Genomic DNA, 15204 nt, shown 5'->3' with positions numbered 1-15204 from the left:
GTTAATGACACAGAAATCTTTAGGCACACATCAGAGGAATCTTTATTCTAAATGTAACAAAAGTTTACATGAAGCAGCTTTTTGAAGAAATACAGCACATCACCATTATTTCTCCCAACAACCTCTGGTGTTGCCTTTTCATACACAATATGAAAATATAATTTAATGCACTTTAACACGTAACAATACATTCACTGTACACTATATCAAAGACTTTCCTCCATACTGGCAGTACAATACTGTCACCATTCTCAAATGGACCGTAGCTCATTAACACTGACGTCCATGCAATGAAGATGTTAGCCAATGGCTCAAAGTTGATAAATCCACAATCTTGTTGCAGTTAATGATCTGCGGTTCATTACTTCAAGGATTAAATGGCCCTCTACATACCCTCAACTGACTTTATATTGACTTAATATTTGTATGGCACACAATAGAAACTGCATGTTTTTCCTCTCACAGCCCAACATAAATGTGCTAAATACATGGCTAGCTGCGGCCCAAACTTGACTCTATCCGTGACGAACACAATCGCATCGTTTCATAAGACCGGTAGTCGGTGAACAGCGAACAGTTTGGCCTGAGCTGTCTGTGTAATGTCTGCATTCAGCTGAATTTGTCTGAACGGTCAAAATAAAGCCATACAAAGATCTGTACTGATTGGAATGGTTTACAATTCAAGGCAACTACTGTACATACAGAAATCTCACAATACTGGAAACACTGGAGGTTTGGTATACATCATCCCTTGGAGCAATGTAGACCTTGCAAACGTCTGCTCTGAAGGCCTTTTGCCTCGTTTCGGTAGCTACTGTACATACACCAGAAACGAGATATTGGCAAAAAAATGCTAATTTGTTGGCAACTTGTTATAAAAAGTGCTTCAATCCTTTACTGTAAAAACAGCAAGGAAAACTGCGTAACTCTTCAGGAACGTGAACGGTAACATCAGGCAACGACGACACACAGTCCGTTCCCATGATCCCACTGGACAGCAGAAATACTATCAGACCACTTGGGCAGGATTGTGATGCTGAAATGCTTGCAAACGTCACCTGAGATCAGCCTTTGGCGCTCACACACAAGTGTTTGCAGTAAAAACAGAGGTTTGGAACGTGTGATATGAACGGAAAAGTTGGAACAACTGATTATTAACACTAAATCTGATAAGAGAATGAAACATGTTACATCACACACATTCTGATTGTTTTCATTTCATTGCCTCTGTCACATCAGGTTCAAATGAGACAGAGGCAATGTAACGGTGCCTGCTTTCTCTAGAAGAGAAAACACCCAAATCTTTCCTGTTTCCTCTGACGTCACACCGCCTTATCAGCAGCTCACTGTACATGCAAGGCTACTCGTGACGTGGTGTGGCCGTTCTTTAGACCACAACAAGCCCTCATCATCAACGAGTACAATATGTCAAAAAAAAAAAAAAAAAGAGTCAAATAGATAAATGATAGCTTAAATGTGCAAAATACAAAACTGTGAACTACATAAAAATTCAACATTCCGAATAAAAGTTAAGGATGAATAATAACACATTTATACCATGCAATCAAAACATAGTGTCAGAGCAAAGTACGATAGGAGAGAGAGAAGGGGGGGGGGGGTGTTGAAGGGGGTGGAATGAGAAAAAGCCAATGCTGGTGATGGTGGTGTTCAGATGGTTGGGGATGTGGCCTGAGGGAGAGTGCTGGTCGCTCACTCGGTCTCTACTGCTGCATCTTGCGGATGATGTCAGTAGAGATGGGTGGGTGAAAGTTGATGGTGTGGTGGCGGAGACCCTGAGACGTTTTGTAGCTCTTCCCACACCGGCACTTGAAGGGTTTGCGCACCCTAATCTGGGTTCGGTGGCCGTTCTTGGCATGATACTTGATCCCGTTCACATTCTGTAATGAAGCAAAGAACACAAAACTCAACCATGACTAAAACTTTAACTACACTGATAGCTCATCATGTACAACGGGGCTTCCCACAGTTAGATCGTGCACATTCTGTATAATAACAGTGGCTGCTCGCTGACAGTAGACTACAGAGAGAGGAAATAAAATGTCTTGTTCTGCGCCTAAACAGATGCCTAATGCTGCCTGCTGCCTCAGACTAAATTATCGCCTATAACCCTGTCATTCACGTCAGCGATGCAATTTTCTCAAGCTGCACATAATTTATCCCAACCGCACACACCAGATGTGAATGGAAAACCCCGTAAAACTCCACATCACTGAAGTGGACTAGATGTATGCATCTATTTTGACATGTTGCAGCGCTCAACCAAGAACTGATTTTCCATCGTCAACAGCAGGGAATCCATTTTGATTTTACACGAGCAGATAAAATCCTCATATCTCACACAATGCAATGCAAATATCTCTCTCTGGTGACGGTGAAAATATTTCACATCGCTACCTTATGTTTCATCTGTCATGTGAGGAGATGCTGAGTGAAACCTACCTTGTATCTCTTTTTACAGCCTGGCACGGGGCAAGCGAAAGGCTTCTCGTCTCCTCCGTTCATGCACATAGAACTGAGGATGGACTCGGAGCTGATGGCGCTCTCTGTGGTCCACGACTCATCACTGTCAGACTCCTCAAAGTCTACCTCCTCCTCATCACATTCACTACCTGTGGGAGGTTAAAGGACAGAAAGTCAAACAGTAATTGACTCAGGGCATCACGACCCGGGCATGCGATCATACTAAACACACAAAGAAATGTTTTGATTTGTACATGTTTCATGACTAATCTGTGACGATGACATCCTGGCCTTTGAGACTTCAGACTGGGCCGTTCTCAACATGTGCTTCGGGGCAGTGTTCCCGTGATCTCTCCGTCATGTGTTACAGAACTACAAAGTTTTCGTGGGAAAGAATGTATGCATTTGATTGAGCTCTTGCGGTCAGAAATAGTTTTATCAATGAATTAAAGATGTTATGCCTAAAAGAAGCTAAATAACCACAAGAGTTAAAAACAAGACAGATCATTAAAGCCTGCATTCTTTACAAAACAAGTACATGAGTACATGGGAAAACATTAGAAGGGAAAGAACTAAAACATGTTTCTGTTATGTATTGTTTTTTGGATGTGACTAATTAGCTGGACTATGAAAGCTGCCCCTCTGTGTAGCTTGAATGTGAGTGTTATTAAAATCATATCTCCTAAGCTCTCATGCTGATGCTATTATTTACAGGATAATTAATTTATACAGTACCAAACTTTCAGCCTGCATTGGAGTCATAGCTGCTGAGTTCATCCACCAAGTAATGAAAAACACCGAGTTTCAACCAATAATTTCACAGTAAAACATCACACAAGCAACACCCAATCATATCATTTCAGTTGTAGTTAGTCATCGCAACTGAGAATTTATATTGAAGCATATAATTATAAACGTGGAGCTGAAGAGAACAGTCACTCTTCGCCTCATTGCCCTGCTGCATAATGTGGGTGGGTGGGAGCACTGTCTAAGCTGATTTAGATTTACTTCAGCAGGGTGCATGCTTGCCTTCACGGTGTCTTGAAAACGGACGTCCTGGTTGAATGCCAGTCTCCTTAACTGCTACACCACTCTGCTCTGCTGCTTGCTTAATACACAATGCATAACACGTAGCAGTCACTACATTCTGGACATCTAAGTGGAGAGCCGAGTGTGTTAACGATGGTTATGTACCTGTAGGCGTACTGCTGCGGAAGGAAGAGGAAGGGGTGATGGGTGGGGTGACTGGAGGGGTGAGGTTTCCACTGGTGTGGCGAGGCGGAGTGGAAACACTGCTGCGGGACAGACTGCCTGTCAGAGACAGAGACAACTTGGGCTGCACCTTCTTCTTCAGAGTCTCATGTTCTCGCCGCGCAGCATCTGTCATGAACCTGGGGCATTGTGGGATATAAGACAATCAGGGTTTGCAATCTTTCTCAGGAAAAAGGTCATCTCATCCAATGAGCTGTGACTGTGATGACTGCCTGATGTTTGCAAAGTTCAGATATTGAAGGTTTGCTACTATGTTTGGAAAAAAAAACCATATAATTGGCTCTATTCCCATCAAAAAAAACCTTACACACGGGTTTATGATGGATAGTAAAGTCTTTGGTAAATGCGTATCATAAAAATGAAATGTTAACATCGACATTGTTAAAGAAAGTGGAATTAACAAATTAAGTGATAACCACATCAAGATGTGTTTGTGAAGGCATGGAGACAGCGGCAGACCTTCTCGTACACTGGATTGTTGCATAAGGCTTTTAAAACAACTACTAAAGCACCATATCAAAGAAGACTGGGATGAACCTCGAGCAATAAAAAAAAAAAAAAACAGCTTCCAAATACTGAAGCAATTCATCTAAGCAATCCACCAGATGACATTTGAAAATACTGGTAGGACCTCATAGGACACAGTAGTAATACTGATGTAGATAAACCTTTACAGGGCCAAAGACTAATAGCATCCATGTAAAACTATGTCAGAGCCATAAAGTAGATGTACTTATATTTGAGTTACTGCACGAATAAGTGGAAATCTAGCCGTTTTCTTTCTCGATTGTAGTTCATACATTTCTTTACCTGTTGATGTAGCTGAGGGCAACATATGTCGGCTGCTGCTGCTCCTGCTTCTCCAGAAGCCGGGGGTCTGTGTCTGAGTAGGCAAGAGAGAGATAGAGAGAGTGGATACATCTAGTCATATAAGGAAATATTGAGACAAGCAGTGTGCTTGATTTTTGTTTGTTTTTTTATGTTGTAGCTTTCTGTTTTTCTCCGTATATGGCGCTGCAGTCTTTGCTTCACTGGGTGTACTACCTTGCCCAGGCACAGATGAAAGGTGCAGGGATGGGGTACATTAAATTGACTCGAATGATTTTTAAAAAGGGTCCAATTACAATCCAGATTTGAGTTTTAATGTTTACAGAAAATAGACAGAAGCAAGACTCCACCATGGATTTGAGTGAAACATTTCCAAAACCTCTTACATCGCTATCTGCAAAAATTGAACTTTTCAGTACTACTGAACTTCTGTTGCATCTTCTCATTGTTGTTGAAAATGAGAAACGTGCGATGGGACTGAGCTTTTGCTCTCTGTGCTACCTTAAACAAAAACCTACATCAGTCAGTGCACTTAGTACCAGCCTTCAGCTGAACTGGGTGAGTCCCAGGTATGAATGTAAGGAGCGAGGTTGTGAAAGAGCATGCATACTCAGCTGACTCGACAAATAAAGGCTAATAAAAAAAAAACTATTTCTAGAAAATAATGAAAATTCAGGATATTGTGCAATCAATGTGCAGTACAATTAGTTTCAACGTGATGTCATGCACCACTGTCTAGACTGCAGTCACTGGTTAGTTAAGTATTGCTGGAGAAGAGCCACAGTTTCCAAGCCGATGCTGGTTTCTTGACTTATTTCCTCTAGATCTACTGTACGTACACTTTTTTCTATTAGTTGAATTAATCGCACTTTCTGATCTTTACTGCATAATTAGGCTCATCTCAAGCGCCTTGTCTTTTGAATTTCCATGGCACTCTTTGAAAGGCTGCTCTGCCGACGCCACATTGCTCATACATGACCACACTTGACACATACTGCGTTTTGCCATGCTGTGCTCCAGACGTTCATCTTGCTCAGCAGTGCTAAATGTACAACAATAGCCAATCTCCACACCCTGAGGTGAAGCGGGTCTGACTTCAAACGCTCTTCCCACTGCCGTCCATGTGGGAGAAGAGAGATGCCCCATAAAACAACAGTGTCTACCACTTACCAGCTGAGCCTCCCTGTCTGCCTCTGACAGAGCTGTGAAAGACTGCTACCCCATGTGGTTAAATCGAGTGCTTGTTTCCATCCACAAGCTCATTTATACGCAACACTTACACCTAAGGCTATTTGTAACATGAAACTTTCAGATGATGCTTTTGTAAGGCACAAGGACTACTGTGACTACAGCTTTAAAACAATCTGTATATTCAGCAAGCAAAAAAAAACACGCCAGTCCTATAGTGGATATGATTTTAAAATGCCTATGGCAATGATAGAAAACATGAGAAAATAGTGCAATTAAAGTTGTCTTGGTTAAAGGGATAAGCAACACCTTATTAAGGCTGTAATAAAACCCTGAGTCATACTCAATTATTACTTCCTCAGTGTTACGCTTTTCCTCCTTTTTGTTTGCAAAACACCTAAACCAGATTTCAATGAAATGTCTCGTGGACACACACAAAGACCTTGTGCCGAAGAAGAGCTGATTAGACTTTGGTGGTGCTCTCTGATATGGGATTTCACCAGTAGATGATTATCTATTTCTCTCTGTATCAATTATAAATAACTCAAGTATTGGAAATTTGCATTAAATGCAAGGTCATATTGAGTCTTGTGTACTTATGATTTAATCACACATTTACATAAATAAAACAGGAAACTTTTAGACTGTATCAAGTCAGCGACTGGCACCAAAATTGGAGAATGTTCATGGATGGACAGACGTGAATTAGAAATGAGATATTTGTTGATGTTTTGTGCATTCTTACTTTTAGTTCTAATATTTTACCAAATAGTCACTGTGATTGTTCATTTCTTGCCTGGTCATCACTCAAACTGAGCTCTCCAAACTGTTTTTATGTGAATTGAACTTCTCTTTGGGTGGAGCTAATCATAAACACTCTAGAAGCTATAATGAGACGTCTATGTACGCAGACAAAAGATAAAACCGTTTGTAAGAATGCCAACGTGCTGTATAAATTTAAAGTAGACACACACATGCACACAATCATCTATAAAAGGAAACACACAGCGCAGACTCCACTCTCTATTGCAACAGTGCAAACTACTGGCTTAATTCTGTCACAAACAAGGTGAAAGTTGACATTGACCAGTGGAACTCAACCCAAACCACATTTAAGTATAAATGAGGAAGCTTACATTTTAGAGGTCTAGCAGGAATCTAAGTCCACAAACCAATGTCCGTCTTACTGAAAAGTAGACATGGGCGATGAAAGACGCATGGCATCATCCACTCAGTGGTTACGACCAAACCGCTCGGTTGACGATGAAACAGTTTTATGATACTGGCAGGTAGGCTCTAAGAACAGCTTGAACCTCAGCGCCCTACGGCTCAGGAGGGTTCTCTCAAGGCCTCAGTCGTAAGCAAGTGTTTCATTAAGTGGATTTATCCCCAATGAGAAGGACAGCACACCTCTCTCTACTCTGCAGCCAAAGTCATGGAAACACAGAGTAGCAAAGAGACATTCATAACGGCACTATTCCCCTGCCAAAAGCCAGAGGCAGTGCAGAGACTAGTCTGAGCGCCGTGTGTCGGTATGCGTGTGCGTGAGTGCACAAGAAATCCCTCCTAAGATCCCTAATGAGACTCAAGGAGTGGAATGGCAGCCTGCTCACGGTCCGCTCAAACAGCAGTGGATCAATCTGTTCCCACACACTGTAAATCACGCACACCTCAGGTGGGGACCGGGGCGAGGGAGGCCTGCAGGGGCCAGTTCCCCCATAGCCTCTGCTGTTCTTTTGGGGGCCCACCAGCAGTCAAGGAGAAGGACGACGGCGCCTCAAGTAGAGATGAGAACCCCTCTAATCAAACTACACAGGTGGTCCACTCTGGTGGGCGACTATTAGAAGCCTTCTGGGAAACAAAATAGGGCATTTATTCACCACCACTAATTCCAAAGGCAAACAATCAGTGCCTCAGTGATCGTTTATGTGTGTGAGAAGAAGTCAGGTGTGGGATAAAGAAGAGAGAAGTAGAGAAGAACAGATCTAAAACATATGTATAATTAATGTCTCATGAGGCTCTTCAATTTTAGATTTTCACTGATATATTCTAAGATTTTTTTAAAGATGTCTACTAGTTTAAACCATTTTTCCACAAGAGTTCATTCTTGGCAATGTGAAGAGAAAAATCTGAAAAGACTTTAAGAAAGTTGCCGATTTGCTGCGGATCAGAAAAAAAACCTTTAAGTAATCAAAAAACATTAAGTGAAACTACTGTGTATGGGAGCGTATAGTGACTGAGTGAGTTGTTGCAGTGTACGAGTGCAGAAAACATGATGCAATAACATGTTCTCATTAGAGCCCCTATGACGGCCCGCAACAGGAAACCAGGGGACGATCATACAACAAACCTTCCTAAGGCTTCGGGGGAAGTGACGCCTGCTGCCCTCTCATAACGCCCTCCACGACCCTCTCTCTCTCACCTCTCTCACACACACACACACACACACACCAGACGCACAGCGCCCTCTCTCATTTCCACCAGTGTCTGGCTCTCCCATCCACCCTCATGGCCAAATGCACTGTGGGGTAGAGCAGAGTGGTGAGCATTATGGTGACATGTTTATGGCGGCTGTGAGCAGCGGGGGACATTACCAGGAGTGGTGGCACAGGTAATTAATTCCGATGTGACCTCTGAGGAGGAAATGAAACGGAGTCAAGCTCCATGTGTAAGCTGCCTACGCGGGATACTGAAAAAAACATGGGGAGGTTAAAATGATCTATTATCAATATGTTTAGCATAGACAGCAACTTAGACGTATACATACGCACTAAGTCATACACACATCTCTACAAAGACACATTTGTACAAACATGATAACACACACGTATCGCTGCTCATTGCAGACATTAATGGATTTGTGTTATGCATTAGGGCTGCAACTAATGATTATTTAAATTTCCGATTAATCTGGCAATTACATTCTTGATTTATCGTGTGTGCGAAATGTCCAAAACGTTTTAGCTTCTCAGAGATCAAGACGACTTCAATTGCTTGTTTTATCGGACCGAAAGTGCAGAACCCAAAGATATTCATTGCGCAATAATGTAAAACGGAGCAAAGCAGCAAATAATTACAACGGAAGAGCTGTAAAATTAACAGAAGCGCTGAATCCATTATATCCAAATAGTTGCAGATTTCTGTCGATCAAATAACCGACTAATCATTTCAACTCTAATATGCATTTTCCAACACAAATGTCAGTGTTTTTAGACTCATATCCAGCATTTGTCAACTTGGAATTTCATGTTTAATTGCAGGTGTTCCCAAACCTGCGTTTTTTGAAAGCTGGAAAAGCCAAGTGACACAAACACTTTGGCTTAAATGCATAATAGGATGGATATAATCAGACCCCGCTTATTTACAAAGGTTTGAGAATTTCAGGGATACACGAGATAAAGTAATTTGCCAAAAGTTTTGGGTTCAATTTAGCTTTTACAGTCTAATTAGTGTAGCTGTAGTCAAGGAGGAATCCTCATATCTGCATCATTTGACAATATCTTGTGTTTAACGTGATCTATTGAAGCATTTAATTAATCTGAAGCGACAAGTAACACATTTCAGTGCATCGCACCACACGCCCATGTTGTGTGATAGAGGCGGTACATCCTCACTATGGAGAAGGCTTCATCGAGCACAGGAGCCCCCCGTGTCGCAGTCACCGCACAGGAACAGGAGCAATGGTGTCGGGGGATGGGGAAATGTAATTAGGCCCACCAGGTGCACAGATCAGGGAACTAGTTACTGCTTCCTAAATTTATTACTTCCGCACAGATTTTGGGGGTGCATACCAAAATCTGCTAAATGAGCCTCCAGCGAGAATTGGCAACAAACAGACTCATTGTTACCAAGCCCGGACACTTGAGGCCATCAGTGTACGCCAGGCCCCAGCAGCACACACGCTCTCAGGTCTAAATAACACGGTTGCTATTTGCTTCTGGTCTGCAGGGGCCTGGTCGCTCAGTGACAAGGTAAACACTTCACTGGCTTGGTGCGTGCAGGTTTTTCATGACCCACGAGAACACCAGACCATTGAGGATATCTTTCAAGCTTAATAACATGACTTAGGCCCAGTGTTAAAATCTTCCCTCTGGTCGTACTGGTGTTTTCTGGGGCTCATTAGCAACCTGCTCTCTTAAAGTTAGCTCAATTTGTTCACAAAGGTCTAAGTGGACCACCCAGTGCTCATACCATCAACTTGAATCTGCTGTCAGGTTGGTGGACGAGCAATAGCAGATCTATTTTGAGTTTGTTTTATCATAATTGACGTGGGATGGATAATTATTCAATATTTCATTTTAGTTCATTTGTTTTACGAGATTCTAATTAATGTTTTTTTTCAGGAAAAGCACAACACTTTAATTTGCATAGTCTATTAACACGGAGCTTTCAATCTGTACATCATCAGCTACGAGCAGCGAGGTGTTGAGGCTTCTTATGTTTCAAAGTAACTGTAATAAAAAGTACAGTAGAAAACCACTTTGGATGGATTATATACATACATTAGTATAAGAAGTATTCCTTAAATTACCAATTAAATATCTCGCTCATTTTTTCTTTTTTAACATGTTGTTATTTACTGAAGCTTGGCCCTTTGGGCTGTTTACTGTATGACACAATACAGTGCGTTGTTAAATGAGTCCAGGAAGTACGTTTTGGCATAATATCCACCATAAACGTTTACATTACAGACCAGGCATCACGAGAAAGCCCCCTCAATCAATAGCAGAGCAGCGCCACCTCTTGTTCACAGACATGACCAGCAGGCCGGCTGAAGGAAACGGGGACAAGAATGCCTGCTTGTTTTCCAGGCGCCTAATTATAAAGGAGAATGTGCTTTAAGCAGCAGGCCACCAGATGAGGAGGAAGACAGGCCAAATCAAGCACTCCCTCTGTAATTATGCTTCACAGGCACTTGGCACAACGCGCAAGATTTCGCACTTCTCAGAGTGGGCACAAGCCAGCGGACAAAGGAGGGGGGGGGGGCAGCAAAGTTTTTCCACTCTGAGCAAAACTAATTGCCTCATTATTCCCCAATAAGTCATTTGGAAGCATTTTTTCTAAGGCTAACACCTCGGACACATGCACAGCGCACTATCGTAGGGCAGGGGGTATTAAAGCCAGTCAAGCAACAAACAACAACAACAGAGACAGCTGGGCCTTGTCAGCTTCAATAATAAGAGTCTAAAATATTAGATTGGGAAACAGATGTAGGAACTAAAAGAGTGTGAAACTACGAGGTGTGGAATTCACTTTGTAGCTTAGTTTATAAAAGCTTTACCGCAGCACACAGAAAATAATGTTCATAATATATAATATAACATAAAATGTATGTAAGATCAAACTAAATTAATTTGTTCCTAACATTTTGTTAATACACTTTTATGTACTTCTGTTATGGCGGACCAAATGAGACAACAAATCAATTAAATAAAACACATTTCTATATATAGTGATTTGTTGCTTTGATTTTTTTAAATGTATTTCATAATAAAGTGCATAGAGGCTGTAAATAAATTGGCCTGCGGCACTAAATGCACAACCATCTAGGAATTAAATTAAAAAACCTAAAGTTAAGTTCTCATATAAACTCAATACCTTTATTTTTACATATTACAACAGTAAATAGATACATAACTTTTCACCCGTACAAAGAGGTGTCTTAGCCTTTTTAAGTACATAAACTGGTTCTAATAAATGCATTTCACATATCTAATACGTAACTTTATTCTATACGGTTAATATTGCATCACTTCATACACAGAAGTTAGTGATGCTTCAGCTGAGGCCAATAAATGATTTCATAGCTTGACTTCCTCATCTCCACACACACACACATTGAGTTCTTGTTATTGTTTTGCACCACATGAACTAGAGGTGGCGCTGTTGATTTGTTGACTGTAGTGGGACTTGATGAGAAGTCGGGGGGAGGGGAGGGGGGGGGGGGGGGGGGTCTTTAAAGGTACTTTTTACTTTTTCAGATTTGGAGTGGCACATATCCTTTAAAACCACATGAGGACAACTGAGTCCAAGATATTTTCTTTTCAGAAATCAATACAGTATGTGATATTTTCCCAATATCATACATACATATTTTAACCGATGACATCTGACATAAGGTTGAAACTAATATGGGATATACGGATAATTATGTCTATTCGTAATGGTAGACAAAGCTAATGAGAAAAATGTTTAATGATACTTATAATAAAACAGCAGTAAGTCAATATCACACAAATACCAAAGTTTGATTTTAAAATATGATATGTGCAGATATGTGTTGTGCAGCTCTAAAAACTACCCTGTCAGATATATAATAACTGACATATAATAATAACAATATTTGCAAAGATAGGCTAAGAAGACAGTAACTTGGTTTAAGAGTGCAACCTTACTTCCAGCAAGTAGTCAAACTGCACTAAGCTGTCAGGCGGATTGAAACAAGCTAAAAGGTAATCAGTGTATCTTCATTGGCTTAAATGCAGAGTGCAAGTTAACTCACGACGCTTCCGAGGCAGCTCTGCGCGCGGGCCTTGCACTGCAATAATGTTGCACGAGCGAGTCGACGGAGCGTTAAGAAACTGCCTTCCTGTCGGAGTTTCAGTGCGGCTCGCTTGGTGTTGCAGCGATCTAGTGATACCGCTGTGATACGGACATGCAGGTGGTGAACAGGAACTGTAATGTCTACACATAAACACCAACAGCCCCACCACACCTAGCAACAGTGTTGTCAGGACGCAGGAAGTAACTTGCTAGCTCGCTAACTTAGCCACTTCTGCTAGCTGCAAACCTCGGCCATTGCTGGCTGCGGCGCTCATTACTTAAGGGCTCTTACCGATGTGGTTATCCTCGATGTGCACGATGAGCTCGGCCAGCGAGTCGAAGTGAAGTCCGCAGCCCCCGAACCTGCAAGCGTTGGAGAAGAAAGAAGCAGCGGCGATGCCTGTCATGGTCGTTGCTGCATTGGAAATGGGGGCAGGCAGCAGCAGCAGCGAGCAGCGGAGAGACAGCAGGCGGACAGCGGCGGGAACAGCTGGAGCGGCAGGGGCGGTGCGGTGCGGCAGGGGCGGTGCGGCGCCTTCTCCGTTCTGCATCAAACCAGCTGGAGGGAGGGAGAGAGAGACCGGAAGTAAGGCGGGTTGGTTTTCATTAGAAAAGCATTGATTGTTTTTAAAGAAAAATGATAGACACATATTTGATCGAATAGTTGTGAACTGATACAACTATATTGCAAAGCAGTGATCAGCAAATACGAAGTGCTGTAAAGAATACTTTTATATGATACATTAAGTTAATTCATTTTCAGGTTGATCTAATCAGTTTATCAATTAAATAATATTAGTCAACGAATCAACCGAGCGATTACTAACTAAATCACTACATTAGTCTAATATTCTCCACTAAATATAAAATATTGTTTGTGTTATAACGATGCACAGTTTTTAAACATGTTGAGTGATCTCTCAGGACGTAATTCTCTCTTGAATTAGAGGATGTGTTAAAATAATAAATGTACTATACAACTAGTCTATAATATTATGTAATGATCCATGGTAAAAAATAAAATAGATCAAATAACCTGCTGGATCCTTCCAACGTTTCAATTTGCCCCCCGGATGCAGTGTCTTCTCTAAAAGTGCGAACAAACTCTAGTGTTTGTGTTTATGCTAAATCTAAATCTGGATTTCTGACCATTTATATCAACACTAAATGATCTAATAGTGGTTTTATTGATATTATGTAATGATCAATGATTATTTTTTTGTGATGAACATTACTGAAACAGGCATGGATCACACACTGGCGCAACATGTAGCTGAAGAACATGTGATGACCACAAGGTGGCAGTGTTGGTCAGATGTTAGATATGAGTCAGTTTTGTTCTTCGTGTTCAGTAATTTAAGTCTTCTATATCTATCCCAAAAGAGTGTTGTTGCATGCATGATGCTATATCGTACTCAGAGAGAGCAGTATCGAATATATATATTGTCAATACAAGTTGCTTAAAGCTTCTGTCTGATGTTATTTCTACATCGGTTTAGTACCATCAAGATCACTTCATGTACTACAAGGTCATTCAGTTCATTTAGTTGTTTGAAATAGAGACAAGCTAGAGAAGAACATGTTGCCATTTTGATATATTAAGTGCTCACACTTCTAAAACAAAGTGGCCAATTATAGATTCAGTCATGTATGGAATCAATTTTCTATTTTGCAGTTCACAGAGAGTAAACAATTAGCTTGTGTGTGCAAATTTCACTTAAATAACTTGTCAGGGCTTTGTTTTCCCCCCGTCTGTTTTCAGTGGAAGAGGTAGAGTGATGCAATCACTTGCAAGACAAAAACAAATGTCTGCACAATGTACACGTAAGAATACATATCACTGGTATGTAGAAAGTGAATATTAGTTATTGGAACGCAGATCCACTGCAAATTGCCAGGAAATCAATTTTGAAAATGCTAAATTACAGTAATATTACTCACTTTAAATTTCTCCAATGACTTTGTGCAGTGACTTAAAGTTGTTGTAGTGGGTCATCATTGATGAGGTAATAGATGCATTGTGATTTTCTGCACTCGACAACCTCTGTGACCCAGCCAACAAGTTTGAGCTAACCAACAAGATAATTTGCTCTCAGTCAGATAGTTACACTCCTACACAGTAAGGAGGGGCACCTGAATTCTTCTGGCCTTTACAATACTGCACCAAGCAGAGACGTATTCCAACCTCTATATCATTTCATGTATGTTTATGATATGAAATTAAATTGTCTTGAAACAGCTCCTTTTTCCAGCTCCAAAAACTTCCCGAAGAAATGTATTCAAGTTCAAATCACCAATGTGTTTATCTGTAGTAGTCATAAGACTGAATGTTTTGCGGGCCAAGGTAAAGTATAAAGGGAGGAATGACACAATGGTCACACTGCTCTACAAATGTATCCAAAATCTTATTCAAACTGATATCATAACAATAACATCTTTGAAAATGAAGTATAGAAAGCTATTGTTTTTATCATCCATTCATATCACACTTTTCAAAACCCAGCCAAAGAACATTTTTACAAATTACTTTAATAATCCAGAGTGAACAAATACAGAAGCCCAATTCAGTTGTCAAAAGATTGATGTACTTACCCACAAATGCTGAGCACAGAGGACATCCCCCTACACTTTCATAAATCTAAAGAGTCCACACACAGGCAGCACCAGTCACCAGCCACCTAATGTAGATGTTACAGGGTTGAGTGTTTGAGTGTGTGAATGTCACTGGGGTTATCTACTGGGAACCTCCCAGCACATATGTTTTGTTGAATTCGGCTCTCAGTTCCAGCAGTGATGTTTGGCGTCCAGGAACCCGAGGACCCTCCTGCTCAGACTTTTGGTCATTCTTTCAAGAAGCTTTAATCTGGAGACCCAATGTCATAAGATATATGG

At 41.1% G+C, this 15204-nt stretch overlaps 1 protein-coding gene across 1 annotated transcript; it reads right to left on the bottom strand.

Annotated features, from left to right (window-relative positions):
- Nucleotides 1-24: 24 nt before the first annotated feature.
- Nucleotides 25-12785, bottom strand: jazf1b (JAZF zinc finger 1b). Its single transcript, XM_076108805.1, has 5 exons — nt 12605-12785; nt 4564-4636; nt 3676-3872; nt 2461-2630; nt 25-1898 (listed from the first exon to the last, which is right to left on the bottom strand). Exons 1-5 carry the CDS (start codon nt 12717-12719, stop codon nt 1722-1724), a joined length of 732 nt encoding a protein of 243 aa, XP_075964920.1. The 5' UTR covers nt 12720-12785; the 3' UTR covers nt 25-1721.
- Between the last annotated feature and the right edge of the window lie 2419 nt (nt 12786-15204).

This window comes from Anarhichas minor, unplaced genomic scaffold (genome assembly GCF_050575085.1).
Source record: "Anarhichas minor isolate MPS153535 unplaced genomic scaffold, ASM5057508v1 ptg000041l, whole genome shotgun sequence".
In the NCBI taxonomy this organism is placed as follows: Eukaryota; Metazoa; Chordata; class Actinopteri; order Perciformes; family Anarhichadidae; genus Anarhichas; species Anarhichas minor.
Note: the sequence above shows the minus strand (reverse complement) of the source record. Positions and strands in the feature narration are given on the sequence as shown.

Excerpts from the sequence above, each read along its gene's own strand:
- jazf1b (XM_076108805.1), bottom strand. The coding sequence starts at position 12,719 with ATGACAGGCATCGCCGCTGCTTCTTTCTTCTCCAACGCTTGCAGGTTC. Across the intron at positions 4,637-12,604 it reads CATCGAGGATAACCACATCG|ACACAGACCCCCGGCTTCTG; the intron begins GTAAGAGCCCTT and ends TTGCCTACTCAG. Across the intron at positions 2,631-3,675 it reads CCGCAGCAGTACGCCTACAG|GTAGTGAATGTGATGAGGAG; the intron begins GTACATAACCAT and ends AACCTCCCACAG.